The sequence below is a fragment of the Onychomys torridus genome, chromosome 1 (assembly GCF_903995425.1).
Source record: "Onychomys torridus chromosome 1, mOncTor1.1, whole genome shotgun sequence".
Lineage (NCBI taxonomy): Eukaryota > Metazoa > Chordata > Mammalia > Rodentia > Cricetidae > Onychomys > Onychomys torridus.
The window spans coordinates 147,918,089-147,933,025 of record NC_050443.1 but is presented as its reverse complement, the minus strand read 5'-3'; the positions used below and the strand labels follow the sequence as shown (position 1 = coordinate 147,933,025).

Sequence of the window (14,937 nt, the reverse complement as noted above, 5' to 3'; positions counted from 1 at the left end):
AAGGCCATACTCACCCCAACAAAGCCACATTTCCTAATAGTGCCATTCCCTATGAGATTATGGGGCCCATTACATTCAAACTACCACAGATATGTCAGTAAATCAACTCAACTTTAGATGAGTTTCAAGACAAAGAGTGATGAAGAATGTTGGAGTGCTAACACTACTTTCAAGACATCATTATAAAGCTATAGTAAACATGACAAAAGAATAGACACATTGATCAAGGAAACAGAAGAGAGCCTAGAGTCAACACAGTTAACTGGTCTTTGACAAAGGAGCAAAGGCAATATAGTGCTAGAATGGAAATTGATTCACAAAAGTTCATCATGATGCATATCTTATACAATCCTCAAGAATTCAAAACTAATAAAAATCCTGTGTATAAAATGTAAAAATCCTAGAATATAACATAGTAAAAAACATAGATGACCTCAGATATGGCAATGACCCCCTCCAAAAGTGCAATATCTGAAGTAAACAATTCATAAGATAAACTTCACCAAAATTAGAAACTGATCTGTGAGAAACACTATCAAGAGAATGAGGACAGAGGGCAGAGTGGAGAAAATGTTTGTAAATAACTGATAAAGAACTGCTATAAAAACCACACAAACTTAGAATTCAGTAAGAAACAAATAACCCAATGGAATGAGATACCATTAAATACCTATTAGGGTGATCAAAATTCAGAAGATTGATACCAAATGCTAGCAAAGGGATATAAAACAACAGGAATTCACACCCTTTGCTGTTGAAAACGCAAAATGATACATCCACTTTAGACAACTGACTCTTTCTTACAAAACCAACCACACTAATTCTACTAAGGTTGCATTTACTTATTATCCAAATGAGCTGAAAACATGTACGTACGTACGTACGTATACACACACACACACACACACACACACACACACACACACACACACACACACACTTAGGAGGCTGAAGCAAGAGGACCATGAATTTAAGGCCAGCCTGGGTTGACGGACTAGTTTGGGCTACACAATAAGCAAAACCCTGTTTAAAATAGAACAACAACAAAAGTAGAACACAAACATTATAGTAGTTTCATAAATATTGTCAACCTTAGAAGTAACCATAATAGCCCCTCAGTACAGTAACTGATTAACTACAGCAGATCCAGACACCAAGACATGAAGACACGGAGAAGCCTTCCATGAATTATTATTGGGGGGGGGGGGGAAGCATACTATACAGTTCCAATTACATGACACTTGGAAAAGAACAGGCAGAATTTTTTTGTTTTTGTTTGTGGGTTTTTCTTTGTTTGTTTGCTTGTTTGTTTTGAAATAGGGATTGCCAGTGCTGGAAGAAGGAACTAAGTAGGTAGACCACTGAGAATTACTTACTGCAGCAAATATTCTGTATGTTATAGTCTGAGTCATAAATATCCCCCAAGGGCCTATGTATTTTAGGTTTGATTTCCAGAGTGTGGTGCTGTTAGGAGATAGGGAAACATTTAGAAAGAAGTCCCCCGCCCCTGAAATGAAATTAGGCACTGGAGCACACCCCTGAGAAAGATACTGGGACATGAGTCTCTCCTCTCTGTCCCTTCTTTCACTTCGGGACTGCTATGAGGGGAGTGGCTTCCTCTGCCATGTATTTTCATCATCACATACTATTTCTCCATAGACCCAAAAGCAACAAGCCTTTTGATCATGGACAAAAACCTCCAAAACTTGGACTCAAAACAAACCTTTCCCTCTTTTAAGCTCATTATCTCAGATATTTTGGAACAGTAACAAAAGTTGGCTAACACATAGCATAATATTATACATTTCTCAAAACCCATAAAATGCAGGATGTTGAGAACACTAAGGTATATATGGATGTCGAATAATACTCACTGGTCAGTGTGAGGTCACTGATTGTAACAAATGCACCACTCAAGCAAGAGATGCTGATATGAGTAGTAGTTATTGAGGGAGGGGCAGGTAATACAGGCAATATGTGGGGATTCTCTGTTCTTGCTGCTCAATTTTGTTGAGAACCCAAATCTGCTTTTAAAAAATAAGTTTACTTTAAAAACAAGAAACACAAAGATTTCAGTCAATTCCTAATAAAGGTTAATAAGATACAATAAATACTAGATCAAAATTCTAATTTTATAAAGATTATAATCTACTCTGGAAAAGCAATGTATGAAAGTAGGAATCCAGGGAGACAGAGCAACACATAACCAAATTCTAAGCAATCTAATAATAATGCATCTAGGCAGCTCTTCAGTTCCTCAAACATTTTCATACTCATAGCATTGTTTGGTAGCATGAAGGCCTTAAGTAATAAAATAATGGAAACACAGCCAAGACAGACATCAATGTAACATATTAATCAATCTAGGTAGGTAGTGCAGTTCAAGCCAAAGAAGTAACATCAACAAAGCTCAAGTGGTGCCCAAGACTACAGAGAAATGGCCTGACTAATGCTCGACTGCAGGGAACCTTGAAAAAGGGAATGCTTAACCAAAAGGGCTATCTAACAAAGGAAAATTACCAGGGGATCTCAAATGTGACATGATTTTTCACCTTAACACTATAAATACCAAAGTGTAGTTTCCAAATATCTTCCAGTCACATAAGATTCATAGGACTTTGACCAAACAATAATAAATTGTAATGATAGTCTAAAAGTAGAGTATTATTAAATAAAAGTGGGGTTTAGGTAACAGTCTACACTATTAAAATGGAAAAGCAAAACTATACAAAAATTCTTTTCCACGAAATGACTTCAGGTAATGGTAAAGGAATATAATTAGATTAACCCTCCTTTAGACAACAGGAAAGATCTAAGAAATCATATTTCAAAGCACCAAAAAGCAATCTAATGTCTCAAAAATGAGAAAGGAGGGGCTGGAGAGATGACTCAGCAGTTAAGAGCACTGGCTGTTCTTCCAGAGGTCTTGAGTTCAATTCCCAGCAACCACATGGTGGCTCACAAACATCTGATGCCCTCTTCTGGCATGCAAGTGTACATGCAGATACAGCACTCACATAAAATAAGTAAGTCTTTTAAAAAAAAATTTTTTTTAATGAGAAAGTATCTTTCCTTGAAAAGCAGGGTCTTGAACTTGTGATTGTCCTGCCTCAATCTCTTAAGTAGCCAGTGTCACAGGCCTGTACTGTGTGAAATGCACCATGGCTAATATAAAAGGAGATGGTTTTACTGCTTTAAATTTAGTGGGTTTTTTTTTTTGTTTTTTTTTTAGTTTTTCAAGACAGGGTTTCTCTGTGTAGCTTTGCACCTTTTCCTGGAACTTGCTTTGTAGACCAGGCTGGCCTCGAACTCACAGAGATCCGCCTGCCTCTGCCTCCCGAGTGCTGGGATTAAAGGCGTGCGCCACCACCGCCCGGTCTAAATTTAGTTTTAAAAATAAAGCCTAAGTGCAAAACTTACAATACAAAGCAGAAGTTGAAAGAAGTGCAACTTTCTCCACAATACAGAAAACCTTATAGATCCCACAAGTACGAAAAAAGTTAAAATAAGCAAACAAATTCAGTAATGTTGTAAGATAGAAAATATATGCATAAAATCCACTATGTTTCTACACACTAAAAACAAACTGAAAAAGAACTTAAGAAAGCAATTTTATTTATAAACCGTATTTAAAAATAAAATAGAGCCAGGTGGTGGTATCACACGCCTTTAATCCCAGCACTCGGGAGGCAGAGCCAGGTGGATCTCTGTGAGTTCAAGGCCAGCCTGGGCTACCAAGTGAGTTCCAGGAAAGGCGTAAAGCTACACAGAGAAACCAATAATAATAATAATAATAATAATAATAATAATAATAATAATTAAATAAAATAGTACATAAATTTAACCACATGACACAGAAAACTATAAGACACCAAACATGACATAATGGGAAGATATACCATGTTCATGGATGGTAAATTGATACTGTTTAAATGTATATACAACCAATGCAATCCCTATTAAAATTAAATAATATTTTTCATAGAAATTTACAAAACAATCTTAAAATTCATACAGAACTCAAAAGACCAAATAGCCAAAGCAATCAAAAGAAAACAAAACTTCATTCATACTACCTGGTTTCGAAATATAGTATACAGCTACAGTAATCAAGACATCATGGTACTTAGATATAAACAAAGCACAGAGACCAATGGAACAGAAGAGAAGTCCTAGAGAGAAACCGAGCACCCCACCCCCATACATGGTCACCTAATCCTTGACAAAGACTCTAAGACTGAACAAAAGGGAACTCAGCCTTTTCAACAAGTGGTGCTAGGAAAACTAAACATCCAAATGGAAAAGAATAAAACACTCATAGAAACACTCAATAAAATGAAAAGACAATCTCTGCGAAGGGAAAAAACACAAACCTAGCACAGATACAAGATACATAAGCAATTCATAAAGCTAGCAACAAAAAGAAAAACAATTTAAATTAGCAATGGACCTGAACTGACATTTTTTTCCCCACAAAAGACATAAAAAACAGCCAGTAAGCCAGCAGGTACCCAGTATTGCTAATTAGCAGGGAAATGCACATCAAAGCCATAAGAGAGTGCTCTGTAGCTACCAGGATGGCTTTCATCAAGAGATGAAGTGATAAAATGTAGGTGAAGACATAGAAAAAGAACTGCTCAAAACTGTTGGTGGGACTGTAACTGGTATAGCAAGTGTGGAAAATGGTATGGGGCATTCTTCACAAATCTTTTTTTTAGAACCACAGTTTAGTGATCCTATTTCTCTATTTGTCTGTCTGTCTGTCTACCAACCTACTTACTTACCTATCTGTGTGTGCACTTGTGCTTTCCCCCTTCCCCAAAATGGCATTGTTCCAAATATGTACAAAAAAAGGATTTGAAATCAATATTTTAAAAGTTATTTGTACGTCCATATTCACTACAGCATTATTCAAAATCACCATAATATGGAAACAACCCTAAGTGATCATCAACAGATGGACTGATAAAGGAAATGTGCTTTATATACAATGGGATATTATTCAGTCTTTAAAAAAAAAAGGGGGGGGGGAATCCTGACATTGAATATAACATGGATGAACTTTTAATGAAATAATGTTAAATAAAATAAACCAGACCCAGATTGGCATTTACTATATAAGCTACTACATATATAGACTCTCAAGAAGTAAAACTCATGGAAACCAAGAGTAGAACAGAGATTGCCAGAAGTAGGGAGTGGAGGAGATGGGGTGTTTGGGTCAAATACGAACACACAGTTATAAGACTAGTCAATTTTTATGATTTAATGCAGACTTTGATAACTTCAGATAATATTATTATATACTTGAAAATTGCTCAGAACAGATTTTTAAATTTACTATTATTACACAATAGTAATGTGTGTGTGTGTTGTTTGGGGGAAATGTATGTGCCACAATGTATGTGTAGAGTGATGTTTTTAATCTAATTATTCTTTATCAATATAAAAATTGAGAGTCAGATATTGGTCAAGAACCTGAATGATAAGAGAAGAGACAGAGAAGCCAGTGATCTCCTCTCTTCCATTCCTCAATCTGGAAGGGCTGAGGAATCTCAGCCTTGCCTTAGTACCTTCCTGTCTCCTATCTGCCCTCAGTCTTTCAAAACCTCAAGGGTTAATTTTGGTCAGCTAGTGGCTAGCTCTGCCTCTGACTCAAAGCAAGCTTTATTGTCAGAGTGTAATCAAAGTATCACACAACAGTAGAGGTCAGAGGGCAACTGCTCAAAAGATTTTTATGTGTATGTGTATTTGTCTGCATACATGTATATGCACCAAATGGGGTATCCTATGCCCATGGAGGCTAGAAGAGGGAATCAGATTCTCCATAATTAGAATTATACCAAGTTGTCAGCCAGCATATGAACTGAACCTGGATCCTCTCCAAGAGCAGTAAGTGCTCTTAACCATCGAGTTATATCTACAACTTGAGAGCAGATCTTAAGTGTTCTCATCACACATAAAGGAACTATGTGAGGTGGTAGTTCCATCACTATACATACATGTAAATAAAAACATACATCATAAGTATTACAATTTTGTCATACACAGTTCATTCAATAAAAGGAAAAAACCCAAAACAGTAGTTCATCAACAAATGAACACTTCCAGTTATAAACAATGACTCATGGAGAAAGGATTACAACAGAAGCTAAAAGATAGGTAATATACTAATGATCAGAGATGAGGCAAGAGAGCATTCCAGGGTAGGAGTGTCTCTGATATCAAACTAAGGAGTTTGAACTTTACCCTTTAACAAAAAGTGAACCCTAGAAGACTTTCAGACATGTGAATTTAAAAGGACGGTCTCTGGCAGCAGTAGTAGAATGGAGTTAAAACAGTGAAGTGGGAATGTTAGGGAAAATGAGATAGAAATCAAACAGCTTTCCTGAGGATGTGTAGCTAATTATATCCTTACAGCTTAGTTCTTGAGACATCTACCTCACTGTGTTTTCCATGTGCACATTAACAGGGACTTTTCACTGTTAGCACACATCAACAGGAATGCAAGTTTCTGCTCAGAGTTCCTCAACTACATTATTTATATGACAGTGGTGATTTGCCAATTTCAGCTTTTTATTTGCAACTCACAGTGATAACTCAAAAGATTTTCATTCTCTGGGTGTGATGGTGAATTCCAGGTCAGCCAGTGACAGAGTGAGACCCTGTGTCCAAACAAACAACAAACCAGCTTTCATGCATCATACGAACATACAGCATTGGGCAGAATGTTTTCTATATATCATAAGCTGCTTTGTCACTTCAATGCTCTGCCTATTTATGCTATCCTTTACAATTAGTTTTCAAAAATACTTCTGAAAGCAATTTAAATATTTGAAAACAGTACCCTGAAAATTGAGATGAGTATGTGTCTAATTCAGAATGGAAGCATCCTAAATATTTCATGGTTAACATCTGTAGACTTTCATAGCTACAGCTCATGTCATTAGGCTTAGCTGAATGTGATTGTGTCTATACGGTTTTGTTTGATGGTGCTGGGTTTTTTGGTTTGTTTGGTTTGGTTTTGTTGTTGTTGTTGTTGTTGTTTTGTTGTTGTTGTTGTTGGTTGGTTGGTTCATTTTGTTTTGTGGGGATCTGTTTGTTTGTTATAAGACAAGGTCTCACTCTGTAGACCAGGCTGGCCTTGAACTCTGAGATCTCCTGCCTTTGCTTCCTGAGTGCAGGGATTAAAAGCATGCACCACCCAACCTGGCAATTCTGTCTATAAGGAGAAAGCATAACATGTGGGGGGTTTGTTTGTTTTCAATTCCCCTGAGCAGGCAGGAGACATGATGGGAGTCTATTAAAGGAATATCTATAGCCCATTATACTACAAAATGCAGTTCATCTCACTATACTCATCAGTCATGAATCCTATCTCATTTTATAGAGCAGCTCCATCCTCCAAGCTGAATTCAATACTTCTGACAAATACATCATCCCATCAACACTACCTCTACCACTTCATCCTAACACATATACTAAATCTTTCTTTTTCTCTTCCCTTTTTTCCTTCCTTTCAGCCCTTTCTTCCCTCCCTTTCCTTGACAAGGTCTTACTCTAGCCCAGATAGATCTAGAACTCACTAGGTAGCACAGGCTGGCCTCAAATTTATAGCAATATTCCTGTCTCATCCTCCCAAATCTCAAGTGCTGGGATCACAAGAGTGAGCCACTAAGCCATGGTCTAAATCTTTTTAAAACACCCATTTAGGGCTTCAAAAATGTGGCTAATACAATTAGACTTCAGTAGGTATTTATTTATTTACTGGGTGTATGTGTGGATGTGGAAATGACATGCCTGGGCACAAGCAGGAAGGTGAGAATGACCTGCAGTCAGCTCTCTCCTTTTGCTATGTGGGTCACCAGGGCAGGCAGCACTTTCCTGCATCTCAGCCATGTGTTTAGACCTTGATGGCCCCTGGACTAGATTTAGAATTCTGAATTGGAATCACAATGTCAAAAAAGCAAACCCCTACCAACACATCCCAATTTTCCAAAACGAAGCAAAGCCAATTTATTGATGAAATGTGCTATTTTAAAATCTTTATCAAAAAGTAAAATGAGTAGCTATAGAAATGTTTGCTCATAAACAAGTCCAAGCACGTATCTTTCAAAATTTGGCTATAAAACTAGTCTGAACAGATACGACTCTAAAACACTGGAATTCCAAACAGCAACTTAGTACATAAGAATGGGAAGTATAAGAGGTCCACAAAGCTTACTAGAAGACCCATAAAATGTACTTAGTTCTAGAGATTTTAGTTTAACGCTCCCATAGTCTTAAGAGTAACCAACATTTCACACACAGCAACTTTCTTGGACATTGAAACAACCAGTTGAGACTAAATACACATTTCTTCCACAAAGCTAGTTTTCTCTTTTAAAACTGCATTTTTTCCTATGCAAGCCTACTTTATTGAGTCTTTTTTAAAAAAAAAAAAAAAGATTTATTTATGTATTATGTGCTGTGGATATCGCTCTGTGTAAATAAAGTTCTGATTGGCCAGTGGCCAGGCAGGAAGTATAGGCGGGACAAGAGAGAAGAGAATTCTGGGAAGTAGAAGGCTGGAGAGAGACACCGCCAGCCGCCTCCATGAAAAGCAACATGTAAAGACACTGGTAAGCCACAAGCCATGTGGCAAAGTATAGACTAACAGAAATGGGTTAATTTAAGATAGAAGAAGTAGATAACAAGAAGCCTGCCATGGCCATACAGTTTCTAAACAATGTGAGTTTCTGTGTGCTTTCTTGGTTGGGTCTGAGCAACTGTGGGACTGGCAGGTAAGAGAGATTTGTCCTGACTGTGGGCCAGGCAGGAAAACTCTAACTACAATTATGCATAGAGTGTTCTGCCTGCATGTATGTCTGCAGGCCAGAAGAGGGCACTAGATCTCATTACAGATGGTTGTGAGCCACCATGTGGTTGCTGGGAACTGAACTCAGGACCTCTGGAAGAACAGTCAGTGCTCTTAACCTCTGAGCCATCTCTCCAGCCCCTTTATTGAGTCTTAACAAAATTTAGAAACACAAAATCTATTTATTCTCTCTTCTCTTGAGTCTCTCACTGCCTTCAAATACCCTAAAAGCAGCTTTTTTAACAATGAACTCTGTAGAACCCTTTGGCTCTTCAAAATGTACTACAACCTTCCAAATAATAAATAAAACTAACACCCTCATTCATAAACTCAGTGAAGCCATTTTAAGTCCATTCACAGCCTCTCATTTACCTAGAGATATTTTTGCTATTATATTTTGTAATCTAACCTTATTTTTAACACACACATTTTGTAAACTTTAGGAAGGAGAAAATTAACATTTCACAGGATAAGAAGAGCTGCTGCACACATTACCCCAAGAGGAGAAGACCTCGCAGGTGGAGCCTGGCTCTTGTTCCCCACTCACCTACCTGGCCATATAATCACAGACCTCAGAATCATCACATTGAAACCTGATCTTCTAAGTAACAAAGCTTGTGCTCACAGTTCCGTGTAAAACTATAGAGTGCCGTGCAGCCTCCCTAAGGTATTCCAGAAATTTATCTCACTCCATGCCTCTGAATCCACATATTCCCCCAAATCTAAATTTGGAACATTTTTTATTTCTCTGTATGTGAGTATGCAAAATTCTAAGTTTTACACACTAGAGAGCAGTAGGAATCAAGGCACTTCTGTGAACCAGTGTGTGTAGAATGGGGGTTTGAAGGAAAGGAGGAGACATTTAAATCCCATAATACTGCATCTAACCCCAAATCCAAACAACAGATTTTATTAATATTCACAATGTCCCTAAGACAACTGGGATACATTTTAATGTTCTTTTGGTGTGGGGAAATAAGGTAACTTACAGGCTTCCGGTCTATCATGCTAAACTTACATAAATCACATTTTTATCTTTAGAGGTTAAAAAAAGTAAAATGTTAGGTTTTACAATGTGTTACACTCAAAACTACTAAATTTAGAAAACAATGTAAAATTCAAGTTCTAATTATGCTTTTCTGGACATACTATTAACTTTAAACAGATAGACCTAAATAAAAGTTGTTCAGCTGCCACATATGTTGAAAACGATTCTCATTTAGATACCAACTACAGCGCATATGTTTAAAAATTAAGCACAGAATGGAGTATCATATTGCTGATACTGTAATTGTTTAGTAGCCTACTGTGTTCTGATACCTTTCTGAAAATTAGGTCAGCCAAAACTTAGTGACAGACAGTCTGATTTACAGCCTAACTATGCAATAGTAAAATAGAGGAGAAACCAAAATTACCTAAATTCTAGTACCGGCTTTACCACAGCTGTGTGAGAGGGCAATCAAGGGCATTATCGGCATTCCAACAGTAACAAGCAGAAATCTAAAGGATTTAACCAAACCCAAACCAGTGTTTCATGCATGTACCAGGAGCAAGGTCAACCAACCTTCAATCTCTTTCAACGAGAACACCACTCTGAAATCGGTTAGTACTGCCTCTTTGAATGGGGAGGGGGCAAATTTTAAACTTAGAATGCTGTTATTTTTACAGACAGATTTCCAGCAAGCGGCAACGTCCGAACAGGGGCCATGCCACTCACCACTTATTTCCAAGTTATTTCTCCTATCAACTCGGAAATCAAGACACAAGGAGGAAGAAAAAGCCAGGACTCAAAGCCAAGAACTCTGCCCCACGCTCTCTCCAAGCCTTATTATTTCCAGGTGCGGCGCAGACAGATGTGAATTCCTCGATTCTTCCCCCCCTTCCCCTCCCCCCAGCAGTTCCCCAGAGTCCAAGAGGAGCCAAGAAAAGGAGTAAGGGACTAACTATAGAGTCCGCGATGTTTGGAGGAGACCGGCAGCTAAGTTACCAGGCCTCTAGAACGAACAGCTCTTGAAGTTTTAGTTACAACAGTCTGACACCGGGGAAAGACCCACAGGCTTTCCGGGACTCCCAAAACAACAGCCTTTAAAGGCAGCGGGGAGCTGGCACGCCACAGCTGCCAGAGGGCTGGGGGACGTTCCAACAGACCGGCTCCTCGGCAACGAGGGCAGAGAGGCAGGCAAGTCTGGACTCAGCCAGGGAGCTCCGGGCCCGGCGCGCGGCGGTGGGCGCCACGCGGGGACTGGGCGCTGTGGAAACTGTGCCCGTGCGTGGAGCCCACCCGAGGGCGAGAGGGGCTGAGGGCCCGGAGGGAGTCGCTCCGGGGAAGTCGGGACCGAGCCGGGGTCGCTCGGGAGTAGTCGCGACGGGCTCCGGGATCGCTCGGGGAAAGTCGGGACGGGGCCGGGGTCGTTCGGAAGGAGTCGGGACCCGGACGGAGTCGCTCGCGGGGGGAAGTCCGGCCAGGGGTCGTCGTTCGGAAGGAGTCAGAACCCGGCCAGGGTGGTTCCGAGGTCCGGTTGGAGCCAGTGTCGTTCGGGGGAGGTCGGGACGGGGCCGGGGTCGTTCGGGAAGAGTCGGGACGGGGCCGGGGTCGTTCGGGGAGAGTCGGGACGGGGCCGGGGTCGTTCGGGGAGAGTCGGGACGGGGCCGGGGTCGTTCGGGGAGAGTCGGGACGGGGACGGGGTCGTTCGGGGAGAGTCGGGACGGGGCCGGGGTCGTTCGGGGAGAGTCGGGACGGGGCCGGGGTCGTTCGGGGAGAGTCGGGATTAGATCCAGGCCTCTCCGGGGAAGTCGGGACGGGACGGGGGCCGCTCGGGGGAAGTCGGGACGGCGGCGCCTACTTACTCGGCTGTACCAGATGCTGAGGCGGGCCGGGGCCAACACGGCAAAGAACGCTCTCCGAGGGTCGGACTGGACGTGGAGCGGCGCCTCGGCCGGGCTCCGCGGCGCGCAGAGCAGCCTCTTGGGCCAGCCGCTCAGGAAATACATGGTCCGCGCGCGGCCCCGACAGCCCCCCGGCGGCCCCGGCCGCGTCTGTCACGCTCGGCGGCCCCGGGCCGGGTGCCCACCTCCCACACCGCCACCGGCCGAGTCGGCGGCGGCGACAGCGGCAACTCGGGGCATCTGCCCGGGGGCCGGGCCGGGCCGGGCCGACGCGATGCTTGGCGACGCAGTCTCGGGCGCTGACGGGCCGAGGGTGGGGGAGGCGGGAGGCCAGTGGGCCCGCGGCGGGAGGAGCCCAGGCCGGCCCGCCCCGCTCGCCGCTCGCGTCAGCACGCCGCACGGCGCGGGGAGGCTCCTGAGGCTCCGCCCGGTGCTCTCCGGCCGCCGCGCGGCGTCAGCACGCAGGTCGCAGGCAGGGCTGGACGCCGGCTGTTCGGTGCGTCCTGCTGACGACCGAGAGCGTGAGGCTGGGGACCGGGAAGAGGCGACCGAGCCCAGTCAGTGACAGTCCCGGCGGCCCGGCCCACTTAGACTGCCCCTCGATTGGCACGAGCTCCGGGGCGGGGGGGCGGGGCGAGCGTCACGTGACGCCCAGGCTGAGATTGGCCCTGGATCCCTGCGACTCCGGGGGTCTGTGCCCAAGGATCTTTTGTGTGCTGCGGTTTCGAGCGAGAGCTCGCTCGGGGGACGTCCTGGCCCTTACGGAGCTTGCATTCTAGGCAGGATCATTAGTCGCTCACGAAACTACGTAGCCAAAAAATGCTTCAGTCCTGTCTTCGGGGCTTCAGGCGTTCTAAATCTAGTACAGTATATATATAAAATGTAGTTTGCATCCCTCTGCCCCTCTACCAGTTATAGTGCTAGACGAAGCCCAGATGGTGTCTTTTGCAACTCCCAGTAAACTATGTTCTGGAAAAGAAATGAACTTAATTTTCTGAGTTGGACCAGACTAGAGATAACTGTATCGGGGTAGTCAACTTTTGTTTAACTTTGGTACTTGGAGCCTTAAAAATAACTATAGCTTTTGGCAGATTGGCCTGATAACCCCTTGAGTGCATGAAGGAAAAGGTAGGAAGTGGAGTTGGAGGGGGAGGGGGCTGAATAAAGAGTACTTCTCTTTTCACGTTCACCTTTCATCTTTCTGAGTTACTTTTCTCAAACGTGTGTTAACCAAGGTTTAAAAGTAGCAGCGTCAACAGCAAACAGGAAAACAAAGTAACAATCTGGATTTTATAACAAGCAATGTAACTTTCCGTTAATTGTTCTCACACTTGCTACTCTTCATATTAGTTGACCAAAGAAATGCCTCGCTGCTCCCCAGCCTTTTGTGCCAGTGGAGTCTCCTTCCTGGTGTGTTCCACCCCCAACACAGCATACCTGGAATGTCTTAAGCATAGCAAACCTGGAAAGTAGTTTTCAGATGAAAGTGTGGGTGAAATCTTGATCTACTGAAGTTACACCGTTGGATGAGTAGGTCCAGAGAGGTCTGCCTTGCCAGTACAGAATTGTGGAAGTGCTTGTCTAGTACTTTTTAGACAGTGAACAGGTGGCAGACAGAAAATAAAATGTGTAGCAGTTCCTCTCAGAATATTTGCTCTACCTCTGCGTCAGACTCTTCATGGGCCTCTCACCGGTGTGGCTGTCTTCCTGCAGTCATAGGTGACTTTTAAGTAATTCTTCATTGGTCTTAGTTTTGACCTTACCTGCCAACTTCAGGATTGGGGTTCTCTGCTGTGATCTTTTGTAGACCAAGGTTTACAAAATTTAAAGAGGATGATTTGATTTCATGCCACAGAAAAGCTCATGTTGCTGCATCATGCTATTCTTTTCTTAAGGAGACATAGCACCAAAGTGGTGGATGTGCCTAAAGTCACATGGACCGAGAACTGCTCTTCCTTCCAAGGACCCAGTGGTCTTTAGACCAGGGTGAGGTGCATTGTGATAATGGCCTGAATATGGACAGAAGGAGACCTTCTGGGCATTTCTCCCTTGGGTAAAATATCTCACTCTAAAACTCCGTGTTACTCATTGTGACAGAATTAACTTGCAAATCATATTTTAGCAGTGTAAAACACAGTAACAATTCTAGTGCTCCAGTCTTCTGTTCCCTTTTCTTTCTCCTATGTCACCACTCTAGTCAAACTATCTGCACTACCTTGAGCCACCAGTAAACTGATAAAAGTTACTGGGTTCATATTTGAGTCTATCAAATTTAACAAATTTTGTATTATGAGGATGGTACTTTTGACAGTGGTGCATGGAAATAAGTACATTTGTAAACTGTTGGAAGATAATTTGGAACAATGTCTATAAAGACCAGTGGCATTGTATGGTGTGTGTATAGAAAAAGACAGACACTCAGACCTTTTTTTTTTTTCTTATAATTATTTTCTAAGGAACTGAGTTTTAGCCTTCAAATATACCCCATAAGGCAAGCATGATGGAGATCTATGGTGTTGGATATTCTTGGTTGTCAGCTTGACTACATCTGGAATTAACTAAAACCTAAGTGACTGTGTACACATGTGAGGGATTTTTTTTTCTTGATTAAATCATTTGAAGTAGGAAGATCCACTTCTGGTCTGCATCTTCTGAGGTAGGGAGAGCCATCTTTAATGTAGGCCACACCTTCTGCTGGCAGCCTATATAAAGGATTTGGAAAAAGGAAGCTCTTGTGCTTTGTCTGCTTGTTTTTGATCCAGCTGGCAGGGCCATTCCTTCCCTGGCATTAGAGCTCCTCCTTTGGGACTCTGGTGTATACTGAAGACCAGCTGAGACATACAGCCGTGTGTACTGAACAACTACTGCGATTTTAGACCTTCCATTGCTAGACAGCCATTGTTGGACTAGCCTGACCACAGCCTGTAAGCCATTCTAATAAATCCCTGATGGATGGATGGATAGATTGATTCATTCTATAAATTCTGTTCCTCTAGAGAACCCCGACTAATACACCTATAATCCCAGCACTTGAGAGGTAGAGACAAGAATTATGAGTTCCAGGCCAGCCTGACCTACACAAGGCCCTACCTTAAATACATTACATACACACATACACACACACACACAGACACACACACACACAAATAGAATTGTCTATACTTACAATGTAATATTTTGTAAAAATAAATATG

The 14,937-nt window shown here is 42.2% G+C and overlaps 1 protein-coding gene across 3 annotated transcripts in view; it reads right to left on the bottom strand.

Moving 5' to 3' along the window:
- Positions 1–12,096, bottom strand: part of Ric1 (RIC1 homolog, RAB6A GEF complex partner 1) — an 89,143-nt gene extending 77,047 nt beyond the window's left edge. For 2 of the 3 annotated variants that reach the window (XM_036209094.1, XM_036209110.1), the window contains exon 1: positions 11,705–12,095. In XM_036209094.1, coding sequence (XP_036064987.1) covers positions 11,705–11,848 — 144 coding nt within the window. In that variant the 5' untranslated portion in view covers positions 11,849–12,095. Of the gene's footprint in view, positions 1–11,704 lie in introns of all 3 variants that reach the window. The other variant, XM_036209103.1, reaches the window with a different exon arrangement.
- Between the last annotated feature and the right edge of the window lie 2,841 nt (positions 12,097–14,937).